The sequence below is a fragment of the Amblyomma americanum genome, chromosome 1 (assembly GCF_052857255.1).
Source record: "Amblyomma americanum isolate KBUSLIRL-KWMA chromosome 1, ASM5285725v1, whole genome shotgun sequence".
In the NCBI taxonomy this organism is placed as follows: Eukaryota; Metazoa; Arthropoda; class Arachnida; order Ixodida; family Ixodidae; genus Amblyomma; species Amblyomma americanum.
This window is the reverse complement of record NC_135497.1, coordinates 67,862,655-67,887,525: the sequence shown is the minus strand read 5'-3', so window position 1 is coordinate 67,887,525 and position 24,871 is coordinate 67,862,655. Positions and strand designations below refer to the sequence as shown.

The 24,871-nt window shown below is 46.8% G+C and overlaps 1 protein-coding gene and 38 non-coding genes across 39 annotated transcripts; all 39 read right to left on the bottom strand.

The window, feature by feature from the left end:
- Positions 1–138: 138 nt before the first annotated feature.
- TRNAN-GUU (transfer RNA asparagine (anticodon GUU)) lies at positions 139–212 on the bottom strand. The gene has a single exon. It is a non-coding gene; the product is annotated as a tRNA-Asn (tRNA).
- Positions 213–458: 246 nt separating this feature from the next.
- TRNAN-GUU (transfer RNA asparagine (anticodon GUU)) lies at positions 459–532 on the bottom strand. Its single transcript has one exon. It is a non-coding gene; the product is annotated as a tRNA-Asn (tRNA).
- Positions 533–778: 246 nt separating this feature from the next.
- Positions 779–852, bottom strand: TRNAN-GUU (transfer RNA asparagine (anticodon GUU)). The gene has a single exon. It is a non-coding gene; the product is annotated as a tRNA-Asn (tRNA).
- An 862-nt stretch (positions 853–1,714) lies between these two features.
- Positions 1,715–1,788, bottom strand: TRNAN-GUU (transfer RNA asparagine (anticodon GUU)). The gene has a single exon. It is a non-coding gene; the product is annotated as a tRNA-Asn (tRNA).
- A 245-nt stretch (positions 1,789–2,033) lies between these two features.
- Positions 2,034–2,107, bottom strand: TRNAN-GUU (transfer RNA asparagine (anticodon GUU)). The gene has a single exon. It is a non-coding gene; the product is annotated as a tRNA-Asn (tRNA).
- Positions 2,108–2,353: 246 nt separating this feature from the next.
- On the bottom strand, positions 2,354–2,427 carry TRNAN-GUU (transfer RNA asparagine (anticodon GUU)). The gene has a single exon. It is a non-coding gene; the product is annotated as a tRNA-Asn (tRNA).
- Positions 2,428–2,673: 246 nt separating this feature from the next.
- Positions 2,674–2,747, bottom strand: TRNAN-GUU (transfer RNA asparagine (anticodon GUU)). Its single transcript has one exon. It is a non-coding gene; the product is annotated as a tRNA-Asn (tRNA).
- Positions 2,748–3,609: 862 nt separating this feature from the next.
- TRNAN-GUU (transfer RNA asparagine (anticodon GUU)) lies at positions 3,610–3,683 on the bottom strand. Its single transcript has one exon. It is a non-coding gene; the product is annotated as a tRNA-Asn (tRNA).
- Positions 3,684–3,932: 249 nt separating this feature from the next.
- On the bottom strand, positions 3,933–4,006 carry TRNAN-GUU (transfer RNA asparagine (anticodon GUU)). The gene has a single exon. It is a non-coding gene; the product is annotated as a tRNA-Asn (tRNA).
- Positions 4,007–4,252: 246 nt separating this feature from the next.
- Positions 4,253–4,326, bottom strand: TRNAN-GUU (transfer RNA asparagine (anticodon GUU)). Its single transcript has one exon. It is a non-coding gene; the product is annotated as a tRNA-Asn (tRNA).
- A 246-nt stretch (positions 4,327–4,572) lies between these two features.
- Positions 4,573–4,646, bottom strand: TRNAN-GUU (transfer RNA asparagine (anticodon GUU)). Its single transcript has one exon. It is a non-coding gene; the product is annotated as a tRNA-Asn (tRNA).
- An 862-nt stretch (positions 4,647–5,508) lies between these two features.
- TRNAN-GUU (transfer RNA asparagine (anticodon GUU)) lies at positions 5,509–5,582 on the bottom strand. Its single transcript has one exon. It is a non-coding gene; the product is annotated as a tRNA-Asn (tRNA).
- Positions 5,583–5,828: 246 nt separating this feature from the next.
- TRNAN-GUU (transfer RNA asparagine (anticodon GUU)) lies at positions 5,829–5,902 on the bottom strand. The gene has a single exon. It is a non-coding gene; the product is annotated as a tRNA-Asn (tRNA).
- Positions 5,903–6,151: 249 nt separating this feature from the next.
- TRNAN-GUU (transfer RNA asparagine (anticodon GUU)) lies at positions 6,152–6,225 on the bottom strand. The gene has a single exon. It is a non-coding gene; the product is annotated as a tRNA-Asn (tRNA).
- A 246-nt stretch (positions 6,226–6,471) lies between these two features.
- TRNAN-GUU (transfer RNA asparagine (anticodon GUU)) lies at positions 6,472–6,545 on the bottom strand. The gene has a single exon. It is a non-coding gene; the product is annotated as a tRNA-Asn (tRNA).
- A 246-nt stretch (positions 6,546–6,791) lies between these two features.
- Positions 6,792–6,865, bottom strand: TRNAN-GUU (transfer RNA asparagine (anticodon GUU)). Its single transcript has one exon. It is a non-coding gene; the product is annotated as a tRNA-Asn (tRNA).
- Positions 6,866–7,727: 862 nt separating this feature from the next.
- TRNAN-GUU (transfer RNA asparagine (anticodon GUU)) lies at positions 7,728–7,801 on the bottom strand. The gene has a single exon. It is a non-coding gene; the product is annotated as a tRNA-Asn (tRNA).
- A 249-nt stretch (positions 7,802–8,050) lies between these two features.
- TRNAN-GUU (transfer RNA asparagine (anticodon GUU)) lies at positions 8,051–8,124 on the bottom strand. The gene has a single exon. It is a non-coding gene; the product is annotated as a tRNA-Asn (tRNA).
- A 249-nt stretch (positions 8,125–8,373) lies between these two features.
- TRNAN-GUU (transfer RNA asparagine (anticodon GUU)) lies at positions 8,374–8,447 on the bottom strand. The gene has a single exon. It is a non-coding gene; the product is annotated as a tRNA-Asn (tRNA).
- A 248-nt stretch (positions 8,448–8,695) lies between these two features.
- TRNAN-GUU (transfer RNA asparagine (anticodon GUU)) lies at positions 8,696–8,769 on the bottom strand. The gene has a single exon. It is a non-coding gene; the product is annotated as a tRNA-Asn (tRNA).
- Positions 8,770–12,780: 4,011 nt separating this feature from the next.
- On the bottom strand, positions 12,781–12,854 carry TRNAN-GUU (transfer RNA asparagine (anticodon GUU)). The gene has a single exon. It is a non-coding gene; the product is annotated as a tRNA-Asn (tRNA).
- A 249-nt stretch (positions 12,855–13,103) lies between these two features.
- Positions 13,104–13,177, bottom strand: TRNAN-GUU (transfer RNA asparagine (anticodon GUU)). Its single transcript has one exon. It is a non-coding gene; the product is annotated as a tRNA-Asn (tRNA).
- A 245-nt stretch (positions 13,178–13,422) lies between these two features.
- TRNAN-GUU (transfer RNA asparagine (anticodon GUU)) lies at positions 13,423–13,496 on the bottom strand. The gene has a single exon. It is a non-coding gene; the product is annotated as a tRNA-Asn (tRNA).
- A 249-nt stretch (positions 13,497–13,745) lies between these two features.
- TRNAN-GUU (transfer RNA asparagine (anticodon GUU)) lies at positions 13,746–13,819 on the bottom strand. The gene has a single exon. It is a non-coding gene; the product is annotated as a tRNA-Asn (tRNA).
- Positions 13,820–14,065: 246 nt separating this feature from the next.
- On the bottom strand, positions 14,066–14,139 carry TRNAN-GUU (transfer RNA asparagine (anticodon GUU)). Its single transcript has one exon. It is a non-coding gene; the product is annotated as a tRNA-Asn (tRNA).
- A 246-nt stretch (positions 14,140–14,385) lies between these two features.
- TRNAN-GUU (transfer RNA asparagine (anticodon GUU)) lies at positions 14,386–14,459 on the bottom strand. The gene has a single exon. It is a non-coding gene; the product is annotated as a tRNA-Asn (tRNA).
- A 246-nt stretch (positions 14,460–14,705) lies between these two features.
- On the bottom strand, positions 14,706–14,779 carry TRNAN-GUU (transfer RNA asparagine (anticodon GUU)). The gene has a single exon. It is a non-coding gene; the product is annotated as a tRNA-Asn (tRNA).
- Positions 14,780–15,641: 862 nt separating this feature from the next.
- On the bottom strand, positions 15,642–15,715 carry TRNAN-GUU (transfer RNA asparagine (anticodon GUU)). The gene has a single exon. It is a non-coding gene; the product is annotated as a tRNA-Asn (tRNA).
- Positions 15,716–15,964: 249 nt separating this feature from the next.
- On the bottom strand, positions 15,965–16,038 carry TRNAN-GUU (transfer RNA asparagine (anticodon GUU)). Its single transcript has one exon. It is a non-coding gene; the product is annotated as a tRNA-Asn (tRNA).
- Positions 16,039–16,287: 249 nt separating this feature from the next.
- Positions 16,288–16,361, bottom strand: TRNAN-GUU (transfer RNA asparagine (anticodon GUU)). Its single transcript has one exon. It is a non-coding gene; the product is annotated as a tRNA-Asn (tRNA).
- A 248-nt stretch (positions 16,362–16,609) lies between these two features.
- TRNAN-GUU (transfer RNA asparagine (anticodon GUU)) lies at positions 16,610–16,683 on the bottom strand. The gene has a single exon. It is a non-coding gene; the product is annotated as a tRNA-Asn (tRNA).
- A 203-nt stretch (positions 16,684–16,886) lies between these two features.
- On the bottom strand, positions 16,887–17,444 carry LOC144102272 (uncharacterized). Its single transcript, XM_077635611.1, has one exon. It carries the CDS (start codon positions 17,442–17,444, stop codon positions 16,887–16,889), a length of 558 nt encoding a protein of 185 aa, XP_077491737.1.
- A 3,252-nt stretch (positions 17,445–20,696) lies between these two features.
- TRNAN-GUU (transfer RNA asparagine (anticodon GUU)) lies at positions 20,697–20,770 on the bottom strand. Its single transcript has one exon. It is a non-coding gene; the product is annotated as a tRNA-Asn (tRNA).
- Positions 20,771–21,016: 246 nt separating this feature from the next.
- TRNAN-GUU (transfer RNA asparagine (anticodon GUU)) lies at positions 21,017–21,090 on the bottom strand. The gene has a single exon. It is a non-coding gene; the product is annotated as a tRNA-Asn (tRNA).
- Positions 21,091–21,336: 246 nt separating this feature from the next.
- On the bottom strand, positions 21,337–21,410 carry TRNAN-GUU (transfer RNA asparagine (anticodon GUU)). Its single transcript has one exon. It is a non-coding gene; the product is annotated as a tRNA-Asn (tRNA).
- A 249-nt stretch (positions 21,411–21,659) lies between these two features.
- On the bottom strand, positions 21,660–21,733 carry TRNAN-GUU (transfer RNA asparagine (anticodon GUU)). The gene has a single exon. It is a non-coding gene; the product is annotated as a tRNA-Asn (tRNA).
- A 246-nt stretch (positions 21,734–21,979) lies between these two features.
- TRNAN-GUU (transfer RNA asparagine (anticodon GUU)) lies at positions 21,980–22,053 on the bottom strand. Its single transcript has one exon. It is a non-coding gene; the product is annotated as a tRNA-Asn (tRNA).
- A 248-nt stretch (positions 22,054–22,301) lies between these two features.
- TRNAN-GUU (transfer RNA asparagine (anticodon GUU)) lies at positions 22,302–22,375 on the bottom strand. The gene has a single exon. It is a non-coding gene; the product is annotated as a tRNA-Asn (tRNA).
- A 249-nt stretch (positions 22,376–22,624) lies between these two features.
- Positions 22,625–22,698, bottom strand: TRNAN-GUU (transfer RNA asparagine (anticodon GUU)). The gene has a single exon. It is a non-coding gene; the product is annotated as a tRNA-Asn (tRNA).
- Positions 22,699–24,871: the final 2,173 nt, after the last annotated feature.

Here is a 24,871-nt window from a genome sequence, read left to right as displayed (position 1 = left end):
AGCTCTCTTATTTTTATACAGATCACCAAGGCAGAGAAGAAGCATATAAGAACAGCGAAACATAAGGTGCGGACAAGCGCTAATGATTAAAACGAAAAAGAGAGGGAGGGCATGAAATGAAAAAGAATAACATAAGATCGCCTCCGGGAGGGCTCGAACCTCCAACCTTCCGGTTAACAGCCGAACGCGCTAGCCGATTGCGCCACGGAGGCTGAGTGGCACGAGAGCAGAGCTCGACTCAAGAAGTGTAGCAAGCTGGGCAACTAGGTTACGATTCATTAACGATCTAAAGGAATGGGGGATGCATAAAATGGCAGAAGAGCTCTCTCATTTTTATACAGATCACCAAGGCAGAGAAGAAGCATATAAGAACAGCGAAACATAAGGTGCGGACAAGCGCTAACGATTAAAACGAAAAAGAGAGGGAGGGCATGAAATGAAAAAGAATAACATAAGATCGCCTCCGGGAGGGCTCGAAACTCCAACCTTCCGGTTAACAGCCGAACGCGCTAGCCGATTGCGCCACGGAGGCTGAGTGGCACGAGAGCAGAGCTCGACTCAAGAAGTGTAGCAAGCTGGGCAACTAGGTTACGATTCATTAACGATCTAAAGGAAGGGGGGATGCATAAAATGGCAGAAGAGCTCTCTCATTTTTATACAGATCACCAAGGCAGAGAAGAAGCATATAAGAACAGCGAAACATAAGGTGCGGACAAGCGCTAACGATTAAAACGAAAAAGAGAGGGAGGGCATGAAATGAAAAAGAATAACATAAGATCGCCTCCGGGAGGGCTCGAACCTCCAACCTTCCGGCTAACAGCCGAACGCGCTAGCCGATTGCGCCACGGAGGCTTTTTTTTCTTTATTGCCTGACTTCGGCAAGAACCACAATACACAAATACACTTACAGGGTACAATGAACAATACTTAACACTATCCGCCTGGTGGGTTGTGGCTTCGTCATGTTAAAACTCAAAAATCTCTAAGCGCCACCAATGGCTCTACTCTTTCGAGCCACTCAGGAGCTTCAGGAGCGATTTTCTGAATTTCAGTATACTTATACATACACTCCTGAAAATAGATCCGTGCTGGCCGTGCATCAGGATCGCAATGACATACTGCCATTCTGGTGCGCCAAATACAGTGGAGTCCCATTAGCATAATAAGGTCGAATGGTGTCCCATCCTCACTCTCTACAGGCAAGTACCGTATTCCATGAGAGTGTAGCGGAAATTCCTTTTTTAAAGTCCTTTGCAAGATGTCCCAGAAGTATACCCCTTGTCTCCGGTCTCCGGTTGTCTCCGGTTGTTTACAGATTAAACAATGTGATCCCCAAGGTAGAAATAAATGCTTCCCCTCCAAAAATTTCTTTACTGGTAGTGTTCCGGTAAGTAACTTAAAGAAGAACGTTTTTGCACTTGGCGGCACCTGCATCGCCTTCACACGCTTAATGCGCCACGGAGGCTGAGTGGCACGAGGGCGGAGCTCGACTCAAGAAGTGTAGCAAGCTGGGCAACTAGGTTACGATTCATTAACGATCTAAAGGAAGGGGGGATGCATAAAATGGCAGAAGAAGAGCTCTCTCATTTTTATACAGATCACCAAGGCAGAGAAGAAGCATATAAGAACAGCGAAACATAAGGTGCGGACAAGCGCTAACGATTAAAACGAAAAAGAGAGGGAGGGCATGAAATGAAAAAGAATAACATAAGATCGCCTCCGGGAGGGCTCGAACCTCCAACCTTCCGGTTAACAGCCGAACGCGCTAGCCGATTGCGCCACGGAGGCTGAGTGGCACGAGAGCAGAGCTCGACTCAAGAAGTGTAGCAAGCTGGGCGATTAGGTTAAGATTCATTATCGATCTAAAAGAAGGGGGATGCATAAAATGGCGGAAGAGCTCTCTCATTTTTATACAGATCACCAAGGCAGAGAAGAAGCATATAAGAACAGCGAAACATGATGTGCGGACAAGCGCTAACGATTAAAACGAAAAAGAGAGGGAGGGCATGAAATCAAAAAGAATAACATAAGATCGCCTCCGGGAGGGCTCGAACCTCCAACCTTCCGGTTAACAGCCGAACGCGCTAGCCGATTGCTCCACGGAGGCTGAGTGGCACGAGAGCAGAGCTCGACTCAAGAAGTGTAGCAAGCTGGGCAACTAGGTTACGATTCATTAACGATCTAAAGGAATGGGGGATGCATAAAATGGCAGAAGAGCTCTCTCATTTTTATACAGATCACCAAGGCAGAGAAGAAGCATATAAGAACAGCGAAACATAAGGTGCGGACAAGCGCTAACGATTAAAACGAAAAAGAGAGGGAGGGCATGAAATGAAAAAGAATAACATAAGATCGCCTCCGGGAGGGCTCGAAACTCCAACCTTCCGCTTAACAGCCGAACGCGCTAGCCGATTGCGCCACGGAGGCTGAGTGGCACGAGAGCAGAGCTCGACTCAAGAAGTGTAGCAAGCTGGGCAACTAGGTTACGATTCATTAACGATCTAAAGGAAGGGGGGATGCATAAAATGGCAGAAGAGCTCTCTCATTTTTATACAGATCACCAAGGCAGAGAAGAAGCATATAAGAACAGCGAAACATAAGGTGCGGACAAGCGCTAACGATTAAAACGAAAAAGAGAGGGAGGGCATGAAATGAAAAAGAATAACATAAGATCGCCTCCGGGAGGGCTCGAACCTCCAACCTTCCGGCTAACAGCCGAACGCGCTAGCCGATTGCGCCACGGAGGCTTTTTTTTCTTTATTGCCTGACTTCGGCAAGAACCACAATACACAAATACACTTACAGGGTACAATGAACAATACTTAACACTATCCGCCTGGTGGGTTGTGGCTTCGTCATGTTAAAACTCAAAAATCTCTAAGCGCCACCAATGGCTCTACTCTTTCGAGCCACTCAGGAGCTTCAGGAGCGATTTTCTGAATTTCAGTATACTTATACATACACTCCTGAAAATAGATCCGTGCTGGCCGTGCATCAGGATCGCAATGACATACTGCCATTCTGGTGCGCCAAATACAGTGGAGTCCCATTAGCATAATAAGGTCGAATGGTGTCCCATCCTCACTCTCTACAGGCAAGTACCGTATTCCATGAGAGTGTAGCGGAAATTCCTTTTTTAAAGTCCTTTGCAAGATGTCCCAGAAGTATACCCCTTGTCTCCGGTCTCCGGTTGTCTCCGGTTGTTTACAGATTAAACAATGTGATCCCCAAGGTAGAAATAAATGCTTCCCCTCCAAAAATTTCTTTACTGGTAGTGTTCCGGTAAGTAACTTAAAGAAGAACGTTTTTGCACTTGGCGGCATCTGCATCGCCTTCACACGCTTAATGCGCCACGGAGGCTGAGTGGCACGAGGGCGGAGCTCGACTCAAGAAGTGTAGCAAGCTGGGCAACTAGGTTACGATTCATTAACGATCTAAAGGAAGGGGGGATGCATAAAATGGCAGAAGAAGAGCTCTCTCATTTTTATACAGATCACCAAGGCAGAGAAGAAGCATATAAGAACAGCGAAACATAAGGTGCGGACAAGCGCTAACGATTAAAACGAAAAAGAGAGGGAGGGCATGAAATGAAAAAGAATAACATAAGATCGCCTCCGGGAGGGCTCGAACCTCCAACCTTCCGGTTAACAGCCGAACGCGCTAGCCGATTGCGCCACGGAGGCTGAGTGGCACGAGAGCAGAGCTCGACTCAAGAAGTGTAGCAAGCTGGGCAACTAGGTTACGATTCATTAACGATCTAAAGGAAGGGGGGATGCATAAAATGGCAGAAGAAGAGCTCTCTTATTTTTATACAGATCACCAAGGCAGAGAAGAAGCATATAAGAACAGCGAAACATAAGGTGCGGACAAGCGCTAATGATTAAAACGAAAAAGAGAGGGAGGGCATGAAATGAAAAAGAATAACATAAGATCGCCTCCGGGAGGGCTCGAACCTCCAACCTTCCGGTTAACAGCCGAACGCGCTAGCCGATTGCGCCACGGAGGCTGAGTGGCACGAGAGCAGAGCTCGACTCAAGAAGTGTAGCAAGCTGGGCAACTAGGTTACGATTCATTAACGATCTAAAGGAATGGGGGATGCATAAAATGGCAGAAGAGCTCTCTCATTTTTATACAGATCACCAAGGCAGAGAAGAAGCATATAAGAACAGCGAAACATAAGGTGCGGACAAGCGCTAACGATTAAAACGAAAAAGAGAGGGAGGGCATGAAATGAAAAAGAATAACATAAGATCGCCTCCGGGAGGGCTCGAAACTCCAACCTTCCGGTTAACAGCCGAACGCGCTAGCCGATTGCGCCACGGAGGCTGAGTGGCACGAGAGCAGAGCTCGACTCAAGAAGTGTAGCAAGCTGGGCAACTAGGTTACGATTCATTAACGATCTAAAGGAAGGGGGGATGCATAAAATGGCAGAAGAGCTCTCTCATTTTTATACAGATCACCAAGGCAGAGAAGAAGCATATAAGAACAGCGAAACATAAGGTGCGGACAAGCGCTAACGATTAAAACGAAAAAGAGAGGGAGGGCATGAAATGAAAAAGAATAACATAAGATCGCCTCCGGGAGGGCTCGAACCTCCAACCTTCCGGCTAACAGCCGAACGCGCTAGCCGATTGCGCCACGGAGGCTTTTTTTTCTTTATTGCCTGACTTCGGCAAGAACCACAATACACAAATACACTTACAGGGTACAATGAACAATACTTAACACTATCCGCCTGGTGGGTTGTGGCTTCGTCATGTTAAAACTCAAAAATCTCTAAGCGCCACCAATGGCTCTACTCTTTCGAGCCACTCAGGAGCTTCAGGAGCGATTTTCTGAATTTCAGTATACTTATACATACACTCCTGAAAATAGATCCGTGCTGGCCGTGCATCAGGATCGCAATGACATACTGCCATTCTGGTGCGCCAAATACAGTGGAGTCCCATTAGCATAATAAGGTCGAATGGTGTCCCATCCTCACTCTCTACAGGCAAGTACCGTATTCCATGAGAGTGTAGCGGAAATTCCTTTTTTAAAGTCCTTTGCAAGATGTCCCAGAAGTATACCCCTTGTCTCCGGTCTCCGGTTGTCTCCGGTTGTTTACAGATTAAACAATGTGATCCCCAAGGTAGAAATAAATGCTTCCCCTCCAAAAATTTCTTTACTGGTAGTGTTCCGGTAAGTAACTTAAAGAAGAACGTTTTTGCACTTGGCGGCACCTGCATCGCCTTCACACGCTTAATGCGCCACGGAGGCTGAGTGGCACGAGGGCGGAGCTCGACTCAAGAAGTGTAGCAAGCTGGGCAACTAGGTTACGATTCATTAACGATCTAAAGGAAGGGGGGATGCATAAAATGGCAGAAGAAGAGCTCTCTCATTTTTATACAGATCACCAAGGCAGAGAAGAAGCATATAAGAACAGCGAAACATAAGGTGCGGACAAGCGCTAACGATTAAAACGAAAAAGAGAGGGAGGGCATGAAATGAAAAAGAATAACATAAGATCGCCTCCGGGAGGGCTCGAACCTCCAACCTTCCGGTTAACAGCCGAACGCGCTAGCCGATTGCGCCACGGAGGCTGAGTGGCACGAGAGCAGAGCTCGACTCAAGAAGTGTAGCAAGCTGGGCAACTAGGTTACGATTCATTAACGATCTAAAGGAAGGGGGGATGCATAAAATGGCAGAAGAGCTCTCTCATTTTTATACAGATCACCAAGGCAGAGAAGAAGCATATAAGAACAGCGAAACATAAGGTGCGGACAAGCGCTAACGATTAAAACGAAAAAGAGAGGGAGGGCATGAAATGAAAAAGAATAACATAAGATCGCCTCCGGGAGGGCTCGAACCTCCAACCTTCCGGTTAACAGCCGAACGCGCTAGCCGATTGCGCCACGGAGGCTGAGTGGCACGAGAGCAGAGCTCGACTCAAGAAGTGTAGCAAGCTGGGCAACTAGGTTACGATTCATTAACGATCTAAAGGAAGGGGGGATGCATAAAATGGCAGAAGAAGAGCTCTCTCATTTTTATACAGATCACCAAGGCAGAGAAGAAGCATATAAGAACAGCGAAACATAAGGTGCGGACAAGCGCTAATGATTAAAACGAAAAAGAGAGGGAGGGCATGAAATGAAAAAGAATAACATAAGATCGCCTCCGGGAGGGCTCGAACCTCCAACCTTCCGGTTAACAGCCGAACGCGCTAGCCGATTGCGCCACGGAGGCTGAGTGGCACGAGAGCAGAGCTCGACTCAAGAAGTGTAGCAAGCTGGGCAACTAGGTTACGATTCATTAACGATCTAAAGGAATGGGGGATGCATAAAATGGCAGAAGAGCTCTCTCATTTTTATACAGATCACCAAGGCAGAGAAGAAGCATATAAGAACAGCGAAACATAAGGTGCGGACAAGCGCTAACGATTAAAACGAAAAAGAGAGGGAGGGCATGAAATGAAAAAGAATAACATAAGATCGCCTCCGGGAGGGCTCGAAACTCCAACCTTCCGCTTAACAGCCGAACGCGCTAGCCGATTGCGCCACGGAGGCTGAGTGGCACGAGAGCAGAGCTCGACTCAAGAAGTGTAGCAAGCTGGGCAACTAGGTTACGATTCATTAACGATCTAAAGGAAGGGGGGATGCATAAAATGGCAGAAGAGCTCTCTCATTTTTATACAGATCACCAAGGCAGAGAAGAAGCATATAAGAACAGCGAAACATAAGGTGCGGACAAGCGCTAACGATTAAAACGAAAAAGAGAGGGAGGGCATGAAATGAAAAAGAATAACATAAGATCGCCTCCGGGAGGGCTCGAACCTCCAACCTTCCGGCTAACAGCCGAACGCGCTAGCCGATTGCGCCACGGAGGCTTTTTTTTCTTTATTGCCTGACTTCGGCAAGAACCACAATACACAAATACACTTACAGGGTACAATGAACAATACTTAACACTATCCGCCTGGTGGGTTGTGGCTTCGTCATGTTAAAACTCAAAAATCTCTAAGCGCCACCAATGGCTCTACTCTTTCGAGCCACTCAGGAGCTTCAGGAGCGATTTTCTGAATTTCAGTATACTTATACATACACTCCTGAAAATAGATCCGTGCTGGCCGTGCATCAGGATCGCAATGACATACTGCCATTCTGGTGCGCCAAATACAGTGGAGTCCCATTAGCATAATAAGGTCGAATGGTGTCCCATCCTCACTCTCTACAGGCAAGTACCGTATTCCATGAGAGTGTAGCGGAAATTCCTTTTTTAAAGTCCTTTGCAAGATGTCCCAGAAGTATACCCCTTGTCTCCGGTCTCCGGTTGTCTCCGGTTGTTTACAGATTAAACAATGTGATCCCCAAGGTAGAAATAAATGCTTCCCCTCCAAAAATTTCTTTACTGGTAGTGTTCCGGTAAGTAACTTAAAGAAGAACGTTTTTGCACTTGGCGGCATCTGCATCGCCTTCACACGCTTAATGCGCCACGGAGGCTGAGTGGCACGAGGGCGGAGCTCGACTCAAGAAGTGTAGCAAGCTGGGCAACTAGGTTACGATTCATTAACGATCTAAAGGAAGGGGGGATGCATAAAATGGCAGAAGAAGAGCTCTCTCATTTTTATACAGATCACCAAGGCAGAGAAGAAGCATATAAGAACAGCGAAACATAAGGTGCGGACAAGCGCTAACGATTAAAACTGAAAAGAGAGGGAGGGCATGAAATGAAAAAGAATAGCATAAGATCGCCTCCGGGAGGGCTCGAACCTCCAACCTTCCGGTTAACAGCCGAACGCGCTAGCCGATTGCGCCACGGAGGCTGAGTGGCACGAGAGCAGAGCTCGACTCAAGAAGTGTAGCAAGCTGGGCAACTAGGTTACGATTCATTAACGATCTAAAGGAAGGGGGGATGCATAAAATGGCAGAAGAAGAGCTCTCTCATTTTTATACAGATCACCAAGGCAGAGAAGAAGCATATAAGAACAGCGAAACATAAGGTGCGGACAAGCGCTAACAATTAAAACTGAAAAGAGAGGGTGGGGATGAAATGAAAAAGAATAACATAAGATCGCCTCCGGGAGGGCTCGAACCTCCAACCTTCCGGATAACAGCCGAACGCGCTAGCCGATTGCGCCACGGAGGCTGAGTGGCACGAGAGCAGAGCTCGACTCAAGAAGTGTAGCAAGCTGGGAAACTAGGTTACGATTCATTAACGATCTAAAGGAAGGGGGGATGCATAAAATAGCAGAAGAAGAGCTCTCTCATTTTTATACAGATCACCAAGGCAGAGAAGAAGCATATAAGAACAGCGAAACATAAGGTGCGGACAAGCGCTAACGATTAAAACTGAAAAGAGAGGGTGGGGATGAAATTAAAAAGAATAACATAAGATCGCCTCCGGGAGGGCTCGAACCTCCAACCTTCCGGATAACAGCCGAACGCGCTAGCCGATTGCGCCACGGAGGCTGAGTGGCACGAGAGCAGAGCTCGACTCAAGAAGTGTAGCAAGCTGGGCAACTAGGTTACGATTCATTAACGATCTAAAGGAAGGGGGGATGCATAAAATGGCAGAAGAAGAGCTCTCTCATTTTTATACAGATCACCAAGGCAGAGAAGAAGCATATAAGAACAGCGAAACATAAGGTGCGGACAAGCGCTAACGATTAAAACGAAAAAGAGAGGAGGGCATGAAATGAAAAAGAATAACATAAGATCGCCTCCGGGAGGGCTCGAACCTCCAACCTTCCGGTTAACAGCCGAACGCGCTAGCCGATTGCGCCACGGAGGCTGAGTGGCACGAGAGCAGAGCTCTTTTTTTTGACCGCTCGGCCATTCTTTTTTTTTTATTGCCGACTTTGACATTCAAAACACACAAGATGAACGATTAAAACGTGTCGGCAGACCATTGCCTGACATGGCATGTTAAAATTTTTTCAGTCTTGCCAATTCATCAAGCACATCGATCCATTTTGGCTGTTCAGGGAGGGCCTTCTACGCCTCCCTAAATCGCACAACATTTTGAATGAAATGTTCCCGTACAGGTTTCACTTGTTCATCTGCATTGTTAAACTCCATTCTGGTTTTCCACAAGCTGTTAAGTCCCAGGAGCATTACTGCATCAAATGGAAAATAATCTGTTTTGTGAAAAGGTAGAAATCTTATGCCATATGCATCTAATGGTAGGTCTTTCTTTAAAGTTCTCTGAAGGACATCCCAGAAAAAAATGGGATCCCAACAGTCCAAAAACACATGTTCAATGGTTTCCGGATTGTGGCACAGGAAACAGTTTGTTGACCAAGGGACGAAAATACCTTTATCGTGCATCCATGTTTTCACTGATAAGGTATTAGTGTGGAGTTTAAAGAAAAAGGATTTGATCGCTGGCAATATTGGCATCTTCTTAAATCTTTTAAGTACATCAGCTCCTGGGCCTGCAATGTGTGGCAAACGATATATCGGCAGAGGAAGCATTGTGCCCACTAAGTCCACGTACAATTTTTTTTTTCTTGACATTACACAAATACTCCATGGAAAACCGAACATGCAGCATTCTGTACGCGAGCACAACTTCTTTAAGGTACCCTCTTATCGCACCATTTACATGTACCGAACTTACAAGAAGGTCAGGAAGAAGTCGACAAAGCCGTACTTGCATTACGGTCCGGAGGAAGACATCATTTTCATCCCGTAGGTACATGAAACGCGAGACAACTTGTCTCAAAAATAAATGCGCCAGGCCAAGCCCACCTTTCTTCACAGAAAGAAACAAGTTTGTTCGACTCGTCCTTTCCCAGGTCGAAGCCCAAATAAAAACCGCAAATACTCGATGAAGTTTTTGAATGCTTGCCCGGGAAGCACTGAGCACATTCATCACATACCACACTTTAGCAGTAAGGAACAGGTTGCAGATAATGGCACGCGAAAACATCGATAACTGTCTCCCTTGCCATGTATCACTTCTTTCCTTGGCCCTCGATGCTTGGTCAAGCCAGTACGGATCTGGGTCCAGGTAACTGTCAAGGGGTACTCCTAAATACAACGCTGGAGTGGTGGACCAGCGCATCCGAGAATAGTGTTCAGGCGTGACGTCCCAGCCACCGTACCAGAACCCGTTGCTTTTTTCCCAGTTGATCTGGGCTCCAGTGCAGCTACAAAATTTGTGCACTACATTTGTTACCTCAGAAATACTTTCTGTATTTGCACAAAATGCAGCGATGTCATCAGCATAAGCCAAGATTTTTACGTGCGCTGATTGCAGCCTGAAACCCGTTATGCATTCATTATTCCGGATGGCCAAGCAAAGTGGCTCAAGGTACGCCGCGAAAAGCAATGGCGACAGGGGACAACCCTGTCTTACAGAAGATCGCACTTGCAGGCTGCCAGTGAGTTCGCCGTTCACAACAATCTGAGTCGTACAGTTTGCGTATGCCATTCTAACACCTTCTGTTATTATTCGGCCAACATTCGCATGCTCTAGTACGGCAAACAGGACGTCATGAGACACCCGGTCAAAGGCTTTTGCCAGATCTAGTTGTATCATCGCCACTCGGTCATCAAAAGAGTCAACAGCATTCTAGTATGGACCGCGCCACGTGTATGTTCGTAGCGATACTTCGACCTTTTATGCCACACGTTTGGTGCGTGCCTACAATCGATGTTATAACACTCTGCAGTCTCTTCGCCAACACCTTCATGAAAATCTTGTAGTCGACGTTTGTGAGGCTTATCGGGCGATAAGACCCCACCATCAGGAGCTTTTCAGCATCATCGGTTTTAGGAATGAGAACTATGTGCGAAGTTGTGAAGGACAGCGGAACACGTTTTTTCTCATAACTTTCAACGACAATGACTTGCAGTATCTGGGCTATTGCAGTTTTGAAAGCTTTGTGGAAAGCTGCTCCCAGGCCGTCGGGGCCAGGAGCTTTACCGGTTGGCAATGCATCTATCGCGTCCTCTATTTCTTGCAAGGAAATCGTCTGTTCGAGCCGTATTTTGATTTCTTCGTCAGGTTTCGGCATAAGTGGTAGAAATTCGCAATGGAAGCCCCTTTCCGCTTTCCGCGAATGACCCAGCATATCTTTGAACTGATCACAGATTGTTTCCTTGATTACGCCACTGTCTGCCGAAACCCCTGCCCCAGTGTTTATTTGTCGTATTTGCTTTCGGCACGAGTATCGTTTTTCATCGGATATCGCTCGTTTTGTTGGTGTTTCCCCTGCCCATAGCTGCTCAGTTCGCGCCCGAATAACTGCCGCGTTACAGTATACTTATCGGCGTCCATTTTTTCCAGCTGGGCTTTGACATCCCTGATTTCATTAAAGCATGTGCCTGGTTGTGCGCTTTCTATACACGTGAGGTATTCAAGCTGTTCACGAAGCTCTGCTTCCTTTTGTTTCTCGGCATATTTCAACTGCGTACCTTTTTCAATCGATCTTATTTTTACCCTTTGCTTAAACTCCTCCCACTCTGCAGCGAAGTTCGACGGTTGCGCTGTAATTAGGTTCTCTAGTTTTTGGTTTACTTCCTTAGCGAATCCTTCGTCCTCCAACAACTTATTATTTAATTTCCATAAACGCCAATTAAACCGCTTTTTGCTTTGCTGCCTGCCAAAGGTTGTAATCACTAGGGCGTGGTCACTGAAAGCCACAGGTCTGACATCATACAATGTGCATAGTGAAAAAAGTTCTGCCGACACATACACTATGTCCAATCGGGCATGGCTATTGCCCTGAAAATGGGTATACCGTGTACAAGGGCCATTGGTGAAAACACTTCCAATATCTTCTAAATTATGGCCATGGACCAATTCGTTCAAGACATCAGCTCTCCTATCTCTCACAAACGAACTTCTTGCACGATCGGTAGCCTGACAGACGCAGTTGAAATCGCCCAGTAGGATTAGTACCTTGTCACAGTTTAGGTATGTCTCAAAGCGGTCAAAAAACACTCTTCGCTCGGACTCCGCATTTGGTGCATACACACAAATAACTCGGAACTCAACGCCAGAGTACAAAAAAATCAACGACAAGAAGACGGCCGCTATCACACGAGAAAAGTGACTGCACCGTAATACCGAAATTATTGCGAAGAAAAAGTACGCAGCCACCAGAGGCACCTACAGAATGACACACACATACTTCAAAGTGCGTACGGAAAACGGACACCATACGTTCTGTAGCTTCTTGGCTTTCAATTTTAGTATCTTGTATTGCAACTACGTGCAGATCGTTGTCTAGAAGAAGGCGACTGAGCTGGCATTGTCGCCTTCTTGCTGCAAGGCCTCGCACGTTTAAAGTGGCTACACGCACTGCTTCAGTTAAAAAGAGAGCCATATCGAGAAAAAAAAACGCTTATTTTATGGTGTCTGCCTTCGCGCCACGCCTAAAAAAAAACCCCAGACCCCAAATCGGGCTCTAGGCATGAAACTACGGAGGCGGTTTCCCCGCCTGCCGTTTTCGGACGAAGTGTTCGGCCGCGGCTTCAAGGTCGGCCGCCTCATACCTGCGGCTTTGGACGGCGGCTCGTCTCCGCCATTGCCGTCCTGTTGAAGCGCCGTGCTCCACGAGAGCAGAGCTCGACTCAAGAAGTGTAGCAAGCTGGGCAACTAGGTTACGATTCATTAACGAACTAAAGGAAGGGGGGATGCATAAAATGGCAGAAGAGCTCTCTCATTTTTATACAGATCACCAAGGCAGAGAAGAAGCATATAAGAACAGCGAAACATAAGGTGCGGACAAGCGCTAACGATTAAAACGAAAAAGAGAGGGAGGGCATGAAATGAAAAAGAATAACATAAGATCGCCTCCGGGAGGGCTCGAACCTCCAACCTTCCGGTTAACAGCCGAACGCGCTAGCCGATTGCGCCACGGAGGCTGAGTGGCACGAGAGCAGAGCTCGACTCAAGAAGTGTAGCAAGCTGGGCAACTAGGTTACGATTCATTAACGATCTAAAGGAAGGGGGGATGCATAAAATGGCAGAAGAAGAGCTCTCTCATTTTTATACAGATCACCAAGGCAGAGAAGAAGCATATAAGAACAGCGAAACATAAGGTGCGGACAAGCGCTAACGATTAAAACGAAAAAGAGAGGGAGGGCATGAAATGAAAAAGAATAACATAAGATCGCCTCCGGGAGGGCTCGAACCTCCAACCTTCCGGTTAACAGCCGAACGCGCTAGCCGATTGCGCCACGGAGGCTGAGTGGCACGAGAGCAGAGCTCGACTCAAGAAGTGTAGCAAGCTGGGCGATTAGGTTAAGATTCATTATCGATCTAAAAGAAGGGGGATGCATAAAATGGCGGAAGAGCTCTCTCATTTTTATACAGATCACCAAGGCAGAGAAGAAGCATATAAGAACAGCGAAACATGATGTGCGGACAAGCGCTAACGATTAAAACGAAAAAGAGAGGGAGGGCATGAAATCAAAAAGAATAACATAAGATCGCCTCCGGGAGGGCTCAAACCTCCAACCTTCCGGTTAACAGCCGAACGCGCTAGCCGATTGCGCCACGGAGGCTGAGTGGCACGAGAGCAGAGCTCGACTCAAGAAGTGTAGCAAGCTGGGCAACTAGGTTACGATTCATTAACGATCTAAAGGAAGGGGGGATGCATAAAATGGCAGAAGAAGAGCTCTCTCATTTTTATACAGATCACCAAGGCAGAGAAGAAGCATATAAGAACAGCGAAACATAAGGTGCGGACAAGCGCTAACGATTAAAACGAAAAAGAGAGGGAGGGCATGAAATGAAAAAGAATAACATAAGATCGCCTCCGGGAGGGCTCGAACCTCCAACCTTCCGGTTAACAGCCGAACGCGCTAGCCGATTGCGCCACGGAGGCTGAGTGGCACGAGAGCAGAGCTCGACTCAAGAAGTGTAGCAAGCTGGGCAACTAGGTTACGATTCATTAACGATCTAAAGGAAGGGGGGATGCATAAAATGGCAGAAGAGCTCTCTCATTTTTATACAGATCACCAAGGCAGAGAAGAAGCATATAAGAACAGCGAAACATAAGGTGCGGACAAGCGCTAACGATTAAAACGAAATAGAGAGGGAGGGCATGAAATGAAAAAGAATAACATAAGATCGCCTCCGGGAGGGCTCGAACCTCCAACCTTCCGGTTAACAGCCGAACGCGCTAGCCGATTGCGCCACGGAGGCTGAGTGGCACGAGAGCAGAGCTCGACTCAAGAAGTGTAGCAAGCTGGGCAACTAGGTTACGATTCATTAACGATCTAAAGGAATGGGGGATGCATAAAATGGCAGAAGAGCTCTCTCATTTTTATACAGATCACCAAGGCAGAGAAGAAGCATATAAGAACAGCGAAACATAAGGTGCGGACAAGCGCTAACGATTAAAACGAAAAAGAGAGGGAGGGCATGAAATGAAAAAGAATAACATAAGATCGCCTCCGGGAGGGCTCGAAACTCCAACCTTCCGCTTAACAGCCGAACGCGCTAGCCGATTGCGCCACGGAGGCTGAGTGGCACGAGAGCAGAGCTCGACTCAAGAAGTGTAGCAAGCTGGGCAACTAGGTTACGATTCATTAACGATCTAAAGGAAGGGGGGATGCATAAAATGGCAGAAGAGCTCTCTCATTTTTATACAGATCACCAAGGCAGAGAAGAAGCATATAAGAACAGCGAAACATAAGGTGCGGACAAGCGCTAACGATTAAAACAAAAAAGAGAGGGAGGGCATGAAATGAAAAAGAATAACATAAGATCGCCTCCGGGAGGGCTCGAACCTCCAACCTTCCGGCTAACAGCCGAACGCGCTAGCCGATTGCGCCACGGAGGCTTTTTTTTCTTTATTGCCTGACTTCGGCAAGAACCACAATACACAAATACACTTACAGGGTACAATGAACAATACTTAACACTATCCGCCTGGTGGGTTGTGGCTTCGTCATGTTAAAACTCAAAAATCTCTAAGCGCCACCAATGGCTCTACTCTTTCGAGCCACTCAGGAGCTTCAGGAGCGATTTTCTGAATTTCAGTATACTTATACATACACTCCTGAAAATAGATCCGTGCTGGCCGTGCATCAGGATCGCAATGACATACTGCCATTCTGGTGCGCCAAATACAGTGGAGTCCCATTAGCATAATAAGGTCGAATGGTGTCCCATCCTCACTCTCTACAGGCAAGTACCGTATTCCATGAGAGTGTAGCGGAAATTCCTTTTTTAAAGTCCTTTGCAAGATGTCCCAGAAGTATACCCCTTGTCTCCGGTCTCCGGTTGTCTCCGGTTGTTTACAGATTAAACAATGTGATCCCCAAGGTAGAAATAAATGCTTCCCCTCCAAAAATTTTTTTACTGGTAGTGTTCCGGTAAGTAACTTAAAGAAGAACGTTTTTGCACTTGGCGGCACCTGCATCGCCTTCACACGCTTAATGCGCCACGGAGGCTGAGTGGCACGAGGGCGGAGCTCGACTCAAGAAGTGTAGCAAGCTGGGCAACTAGGTTACGATTCATTAACGATCTAAAGGAAGGGGGGATGCATAAAATGGCAGAAGAAGAGCTCTCTCATTTTTATACAGATCACCAAGGCAGAGAAGAAGCATATAAGAACAGCGAAACATAAGGTGCGGACAAGCGCTAACGATTAAAACTGAAAAGAGAGGGAGGGCATGAAATGAAAAAGAATAGCATAAGATCGCCTCCGGGAGGGCTCGAACCTCCAACCTTCCGGTTAACAGCCGAACGCGCTAGCCGATTGCGCCACGGAGGCTGAGTGGCACGAGAGCAGAGCTCGACTCAAGAAGTGTAGCAAGCTGGGCAACTAGGTTACGATTCATTAACGATCTAAAGGAAGGGGGGATGCATAAAATGGCAGAAGAAGAGCTCTCTCATTTTTATACAGATCACCAAGGCAGAGAAGAAGCATATAAGAACAGCGAAACATAAGGTGCGGACAAGCGCTAACAATTAAAACTGAAAAGAGAGGGTGGGGATGAAATGAAAAAGAATAACATAAGATCGCCTCCGGGAGGGCTCGAACCTCCAACCTTCCGGATAACAGCCGAACGCGCTAGCCGATTGCGCCACGGAGGCTGAGTGGCACGAGAGCAGAGCTCGACTCAAGAAGTGTAGCAAGCTGGGAAACTAGGTTACGATTCATTAACGATCTAAAGGAAGGGGGGATGCATAAAATAGCAGAAGAAGAGCTCTCTCATTTTTATACAGATCACCAAGGCAGAGAAGAAGCATATAAGAACAGCGAAACATAAGGTGCGGACAAGCGCTAACGATTAAAACTGAAAAGAGAGGGTGGGGATGAAATTAAAAAGAATAACATAAGATTGCCTCCGGGAGGGCTCGAACCTCCAACCTTCCGGATAACAGCCGAACGCGCTAGCCGATTGCGCCACGGAGGCTGAGTGGCACGAGAGCAGAGCTCGACTCAAGAAGTGTAGCAAGCTGGGCAACTAGGTTACGATTCATTAACGATCTAAAGGAAGGGGGGATGCATAAAATGGCAGAAGAAGAGCTCTCTCATTTTTATACAGATCACCAAGGCAGAGAAGAAGCATATAAGAACAGCGAAACATAAGGTGCGGACAAGCGCTAACGATTAAAACGAAAAAGAGAGGAGGGCATGAATTGAAAAAGAATAACATAAGATCGCCTCCGGGAGGGCTCGAACCTCCAACCTTCCGGTTAACAGCCGAACGCGCTAGCCGATTGCGCCACGGAGGCTGAGTGGCACGAGAGCAGAGCTCTTTTTTTTGACCGCTCGGCCATTCTTTTTTTTTTATTGCCGACTTTGACATTCAAAACACACAAGATGAACGATTAAAACGTGTCGGCAGACCTTTGCCTGACACGGCATGTTAAAATTTTTTCAGTCTTGCCAATTCATCAAGCACATCGATCCATTTTGGCTGTTCAGGGAGGGCCTTCTACGCCTCCCTAAATCGCACAACATTTTGAATGAAATGTTCCCGTACAGGTTTCACTTGTTCATCTGCATTGTTAAACTCCATTCTGGTTTTCCACAAGCTGTTAAGTCCCAGGAGCATTACTGCATCAAATGGAAAATAATCTGTTTTGTGAAAAGGTAGAAATCTTATGCCATATGCATCTAATGGTAGGTCTTTCTTTAAAGTTCTCTGAAGGACATCCCAGAAAAAAATGGGATCCCAACAGTCCAAAAACACATGTTCAATGGTTTCCGGATTGTGGCACAGGAAACAGTTTGTTGACCAAGGGACGAAAATACCTTTATCGTGCATCCATGTTTTCACTGATAAGGTATTAGTGTGGAGTTTAAAGAAAAAGGATTTGATCGCTGGCAATATTGGCATCTTCTTAAATCTTTTAAGTACATCAGCTCCTGGGCCTGCAATGTGTGGCAAACGATATATCGGCAGAGGAAGCATTGTGCCCACTAAGTCCACGTACAATTTTTTTTTCTTGACATTACACAAATACTCCATGGAAAACCGAACATGCAGCATTCTGTACGCGAGCACAACTTCTTTAAGGTACCCTCTTATCGCACCATTTACATGTACCGAACTTACAAGAAGGTCAGGAAGAAGTCGACAAAGCCGTACTTGCATTACGGTCCGGAGGAAGACATCATTTTCATCCCGTAGGTACATGAAACGCGAGACAACTTGTCTCAAAAATAAATGCGCCAGGCCAAGCCCACCTTTCTTCACAGAAAGAAACAAGTTTGTTCGACTCGTCCTTTCCCAGGTCGAAGCCCAAATAAAAACCGCAAATACTCGATGAAGTTTTTGAATGCTTGCCCGGGAAGCACTGAGCACATTCATCACATACCACACTTTAGCAGTAAGGAACAGGTTGCAGATAATGGCACGCGAAAACATCGATAACTGTCTCCCTTGCCATGTATCACTTCTTTCCTTGGCCCTCGATGCTTGGTCAAGCCAGTACGGATCTGGGTCCAGGTAACTGTCAAGGGGTACTCCTAAATACAACGCTGGAGTGGTGGACCAGCGCATCCGAGAATAGTGTTCAGGCGTGACGTCCCAGCCACCGTACCAGAACCCGTTGCTTTTTTCCCAGTTGATCTGGGCTCCAGTGCAGCTACAAAATTTGTGCACTACATTCGTTACCTCAGAAATACTTTCTGTATTTGCACAAAATGCAGCGATGTCATCAGCATAAGCCAAGATTTTTACGTGCGCTGATTGCAGCCTGAAACCCGTTATGCATTCATTATTCCGGATGGCCAAGCAAAGTGGCTCAAGGTACGCCGCGAAAAGCAATGGCGACAGGGGACAACCCTGTCTTACAGAAGATCGCACTTGCAGGCTGCCAGTGAGTTCGCCGTTCACAACAATCTGAGTCGTACAGTTTGCGTATGCCATTCTAACACCTTCTGTTATTATTCGGCCAACATTCGCATGCTCTAGTACGGCAAACAGGACGTCATGAGACACCCGGTCAAAGGCTTTTGCCAGATCTAGTTGTATCATCGCCACTCGGTCATCAAAAGAGTCAACAGCATTCTAGTATGGACCGCGCCACGTGTATGTTCGTAGCGATACTTCGACCTTTTATGCCACACGTTTGGTGCGTGCCTACAATCGATGTTATAACACTCTGCAGTCTCTTCGCCAACACCTTCATGAAAATCTTGTAGTCGACGTTTGTGAGGCTTATCGGGCGATAAGACCCCACCATCAGGAGCTTTTCAGCATCATCGGTTTTAGGAATGAGAACTATGTGCGAAGTTGTGAAGGACAGCGGAACACGTTTTTTTCTCATAACTTTCAACGACAATGACTTGCAGTATCTGGGCTATTGCAGTTTTGAAAGCTTTGTGGAAAGCTGCTCCCAGGCCGTCGGGGCCAGGAGCTTTACCGGTTGGCAATGCATCTATCGCGTCCTCTATTTCTTGCAAGGAAATCGTCTGTTCGAGCCGTATTTTGATTTCTTCGTCAGGTTTCGGCATAAGTGGTAGAAATTCGCAATGGAAGCCCCTTTCCGCTTTCCGCGAATGACCCAGCATATCTTTGAACTGATCACAGATTGTTTCCTTGATTACGCCACTGTCTGCCGAAACCCCTGCCCCAGTGTTTATTTGTCGTATTTGCTTTCGGCACGAGTATCGTTTTTCATCGGATATCGCTCGTTTTGTTGGTGTTTCCCCTGCCCATAGCTGCTCAGTTCGCGCCCGAATAACTGCCGCGTTACAGTATACTTATCGGCGTCCATTTTTTCCAGCTGGGCTTTGACATCCCTGATTTCATTAAAGCATGTGCCTGGTTGTGCGCTTTCTATACACGTGAGGTATTCAAGCTGTTCACGAAGCTCTGCTTCCTTTTGTTTCTCGGCATATTTCAACTGCGTACCTTTTTCAATCGATCTTATTTTTACCCTTTGCTTAAACTCCTCCCACTCTGCAGCGAAGTTCGACGGTTGCGCTGTAATTAGGTTCTCTAGTTTTTGGTTTACTTCCTTAGCGAATCCTTCGTCCTCCAACAACTTATTATTGAATTTCCATAAACGCCAATTAAACCGCTTTTTGCTTTGCTGCCTGCCAAAGGTTGTAATCACTAGGGCGTGGTCACTGAAAGCCACAGGTCTGACATCATACAATGTGCATAGTGAAAAAAGTTCTGCCGACACATACACTATGTCCAATCGGGCATGGCTATTGCCCTGAAAATGGGTATACCGTGTACAAGGGCCATTGGTGAAAACACTTCCAATATCTTCTAAATTATGGCCATGGACCAATTCGTTCAAGACATCAGCTCTCCTATCTCTCACAAACGAACTTCTTGCACGATCGGTAGCCTGACAGACGCAGTTGAAATCGCCCAGTAGGATTAGTACCTTGTCACAGTTTAGTATGTCTCAAAGCGGTCAAAAAACACTCTTCGCTCGGACTCCGCATTTGGTGCATACACACAAATAACTCGGAACTCAACGCCAGAGTACAAAAAAATCAACGACAAGAAGACGGCCGCTATCACACGAGAAAAGTGACTGCACCGTAATACCGAAATTATTGCGAAGAAAAAGTACGCAGCCACCAGAGGCACCTACAGAATGACACACACATACTTCAAAGTGCGTACGGAAAACGGACACCATACGTTCTGTAGCTTCTTTGCTTTCAATTTTAGTATCTTGTATTGCAACTACGTGCAGATCGTTGTCTAGAAGAAGGCGACTGAGCTGGCATTGTCGCCTTCTTGCTGCAAGGCCTCGCACGTTTAAAGTGGCTACACGCACTGCTTCAGTTAAAAAGAGAGCCATATCGAGAAAAAAAAAACGCTTATTTTATGGTGTCTGCCTTCGCGCCACGCCTAAAAAAAACCCCAGACCCCAAATCGGGCTCTAGGCATGAAACTACGGAGGCGGTTTCCCCGCCTGCCGTTTTCGGACGAAGTGTTCGGCCGCGGCTTCAAGGTCGGCCGCCTCATACCTGCGGCTTTGGACGGCGGCTCGTCTCCGCCATTGCCGTCCTGTTGAAGCGCCGTGCTCCACGAGAGCAGAGCTCGACTCAAGAAGTGTAGCAAGCTGGGCAACTAGGTTACGATTCATTAACGAACTAAAGGAAGGGGGGATGCATAAAATGTCAGAAGAAGAGCTCTCTCATTTTTATACAGATCACCAAGGCAGAGAAGAAGCATATAAGAACAGCGAAACATAAGGTGTGGACAAGCGCTAACGATTAAAACGAAAAAGAGAGGGAGGGCATGAAATGAAAAAGAATAACATAAGATCGCCTCCGGGAGGGCTCGAACCTCCAACCTGCCGGTTAACAGCCGAACGCGCTAGCCGATTGCGCCACGGAGGCTGAGTGGCACGAGAGCAGAGCTCGACTCAAGAAGTGTAGCAAGCTGGGCAACTAGGTTACAATTCATTAACGATCTAAAGGAAGGGGAGATGCATAAAATGGCAGAAGAGCTCTCTCATTTTTATACAGATCACCAAGGCAGAGAAGAAGCATATAAGAACAGCGAAACATAAGGTGCGGACAAGCGCTAACGATTAAAACGAAAAAGAGAGGGAGGGCATGAAATGAAAAAGAATAACATAAGATCGCCTCCGGGAGGGCTCGAACCTCCAACCTTCCGGTTAACAGCCGAACGCGCTAGCCGATTGCGCCACGGAGGCTGAGTGGCACGAGAGCAGAGCTCGACTCAAGAAGTGTAGCAAGCTGGGCAACTAGGTTACGATTCATTAACGATCTAAAGGAAGGGGGGATGCATAAAATGGCAGAAGAGCTCTCTCATTTTTATACAGATCACCAAGGCAGAGAAGAAGCATATAAGAACAGCGAAACATAAGGTGCGGACAAGCGCTAACGATTAAAACGAAAAAGAGAGGGAGGGCATGAAATGAAAAAGAATAACATAAGATCGCCTCCGGGAGGGCTCCAACCTCCAACCTTCCGGTTAACAGCCGAACGCGCTAGCCGATTGCGCCACGGAGGCTGAGTGGCACGAGAGCAGAGCTCGACTCAAGAAGTGTAGCAAGCTGGGCAACTAGGTTACGATTCATTAACGATCTAAAGGAAGGGGGGATGCATAAAATGGCAGAAGAAGAGCTCTCTCATTTTTATACAGATCACCAAGGCAGAGAAGAAGCATATAAGAACAGCGAAACATAAGGTGCGGACAAGCGCTAACGATTAAAACGAAAAAGAGAGGGAGGGCATGAAATGAAAAAGAATAACATAAGATCGCCTCCGGGAGGGCTCGAACCTCCAACCTTCCGGTTAACAGCCGAACGCGCTAGCCGATTGCGCCACGGAGGCTGAGTGGCACGAGAGCAGAGCTCGACTCAAGAAGTGTAGCAAGCTGGGCGATTAGGTTAAGATTCATTATCGATCTAAAAGAAGGGGGGATGCATAAAATGGCAGAAGAGCTCTCTCATTTTTATACAGATCACCAAGGCAGAGAAGAAGCATATAAGAACAGCGAAACATAAGGTGCGGACAAGCGCTAACGATTAAAACGAAAAAGAGAGGGAGGGCATGAAATCAAAAAGAATAACATAAGATCGCCTCCGGGAGGGCTCAAACCTCCAACCTTCCGGTTAACAGCCGAACGCGCTAGCCGATTGCGCCACGGAGGCTGAGTGGCACGAGAGCAGAGCTCGACTCAAGAAGTGTAGCAAGCTGGGCAACTAGGTTACGATTCATTAACGATCTAAAGGAAGGGGGATGCATAAAATGGCAGAAGAAGAGCTCTCTCATTTTTATACAGATCACCAAGGCAGAGAAGAAGCATATAAGAACAGCGAAACATAAGGTGCGGACAAGCGCTAACGATTAAAACGAAAAAGAGAGGGAGGGCATGAAATGAAAAAGAATAACATAAGATCGCCTCCGGGAGGGCTCGAACCTCCAACCTTCCGGTTAACAGCCGAACGCGCTAGCCGATTGCGCCACGGAGGCTGAGTGGCACGAGAGCAGAGCTCGACTCAAGAAGTGTAGCAAGCTGGGCAACTAGGTTACGATTCATTAACGATCTAAAGGAAGGGGGGATGCATAAAATGGCAGAAGAAGAGCTCTCTCATTTTTATACAGATCACCAAGGCAGAGAAGAAGTATATAAGAACAGCGAAACATAAGGTGCGGACGAGCGCTAACGATTAAAACGAAAAAGAGAGGGAGGGCATGAAATGAAAAAGAATAGCATAAGATCGCCTCCGGGAGGGCTCGAACCTCCAACCTTCCGGCTAACAGCCGAACGCGCTAGCCGATTGCGCCACGGAGGCTTTTTGTTTCTTTATTGCCGGTATTGTGACCCACATGAAAAGAAAGCACATATTCATACATAAGCACTAAAACACAACCAACATCTTTGTTAAAACAACGGCCGCTCAGCTTGTGCGGTCACGCTCATGCTAAAATTCCTCCATCGCCAATAATAACTCAATACGTGACAGCCACTCTGGACTACATTCCAGCATCTTTTTCTCCTGAACAAAGTTGCTTATGCTTTCTTTGAAATATTGACGTGCCGGTCTTGCATCGAGATCGGCGTGCCTTACTGCCATTCTGCATTTCCAAATACTGTGTAGGGCTATTAGCATGATCAAATCAAATGGGGTACCGTCATCACTTTCGATTGGCAAGTAGCGAATTCCGTACCCATCAAGCGGAAATTCTTTTTTGATTGTGCGCTGAAGCACATCCCAAAGGAACACAGCATCCCAGCATTCAAGGAACACATGCTCAATTGTCTCCTGCTTTCTGCATATTATACAGTGAGTACCCCAGGGAACAAAAAAACCTTTTTCAGCCATCCACGGTTTGACAGTCAGAGTTCCAGTGTGTAATTTGAAAAAGAAAGTCTTAACACCAGACGGGACTAACATTGCCTTAACACGCTTTAGTACCTTGTTACCTATACCTTCCCTGTAAAGGGACCGATATAAAGGCACGGGGAGAACCACACTACAGAGGTCTTTATACAGTTTTTTCCGGTTGACTTCACTCAGGTATTGGGGTGAAAATCGCGCCATCAAAAACCTACATGAAACCACAACTTCGCGTAGAAAACCATGCACTCCACCGGGCATACTGCCAGCAGAGACAACCATATTAGGCAAGTGCTTCCCCAGGCGAAGTTGACAGACAGTGTGTAGAAACGGGTGCTTAACGTCCCGAAGAAATAAATACCGATTGACAACCTGTCTCAAAAACAAATGTGACAAACTGAGTCCTCCATTTCGAACTCGTAGAAATAAATTGGTGCGGCTTGATCTTTCCCAGGAAGATGCCCACACGAACACTGCAAACACCCGATGAAATTTTTGGATATGAACCCTGGAGCAATGCAAGACTTGAAGGACATACCAAAGTTTGCTCACTAAAAATATGTTGCAAATTGTGGCTCTCGAGAACATGGACCAATTCCATCCATTCCATTTATTCACTCTTTCCCTCATTTTATCCACTTCACTCCTCCAGTAGGCCTCGCTGTCTTTGTAACACTCAAGAGGAACTCCCAAGTATTTAACAGGAGTCGTAGTAAAACTCATGTTGGCAAAAGTGTCTGGGGCCTCCGGCCAATCCCCGTGCCAGAATCCCAGGCACTTACTCCAGTTTACCGCGCTGCCACTGGCCGCACAAAAACTTTTAACACACTTAACAGCCTGTGTTACACTGTCGTAATCATTACAAAACATGGCTATATCATCCGCATAAGCCAACAGTCGGACTTCTAACTGATGTAGTTTAAAACCGCGCATACAATCGCTCTGTATCACGCTCAAACAAAATGACTCTATATACAAACAAAATCACAGTGGCGAAAGAGGGCAACCCTGGCGCACCGAGCGTTTGACTGGAATGCGTGAACCCACAACCTTGTTGACAATTAGACTTGTCGTGCAATCCTGGTACGCCATGGCGACCCCGCCTCGAATAATTCTACCCACATTCACATGATCTAGAATGCACAGAAGAATTTCATGAGGCACCCTATCGAAAGCTTTCTCCAGATCAATTTGGATCATTGCCACTTGTGTGCCCATTGCGTCGCAGCACTCAAGGATACTACGCGCTACATGTATATTTGAGAAAATAGATCGGCCTTTAATACCGCACGTTTGATGCGGCCCCACCAGGTCAGTAATGACTGTCTGCAATCGCTTAGCCAAAATTTTCATCATTATCTTATAGTCTCCATTTGTGAGGCAAATTGGACGATAAGAAGTTACTCTGCGCAATGCAGAGGGGTCTTCTGATTTCGGTATAAGAACAGTGTGGGAGGATGTGAAGGAAGGCGGCAGTACATTGAGATCGAATGCCTCATTATAGACAGCAGCTAAAACTGGTGAAATTGTTCTTTTTAGACGTTTATAAAAGGCTGAGGTCAGACCACCCGGGCCCGGAGACTTCCCCGGCTGCAAGCTTTCAATAGCGTTTTTCACCTCCTCTACT

Coding starts and splice junctions, on each gene's coding strand:
- LOC144102272 (XM_077635611.1), bottom strand. CDS start 17,444: ATGCTGCATGTTCGGTTTTCCATGGAGTATTTGTGTAATGTCAAGAAA.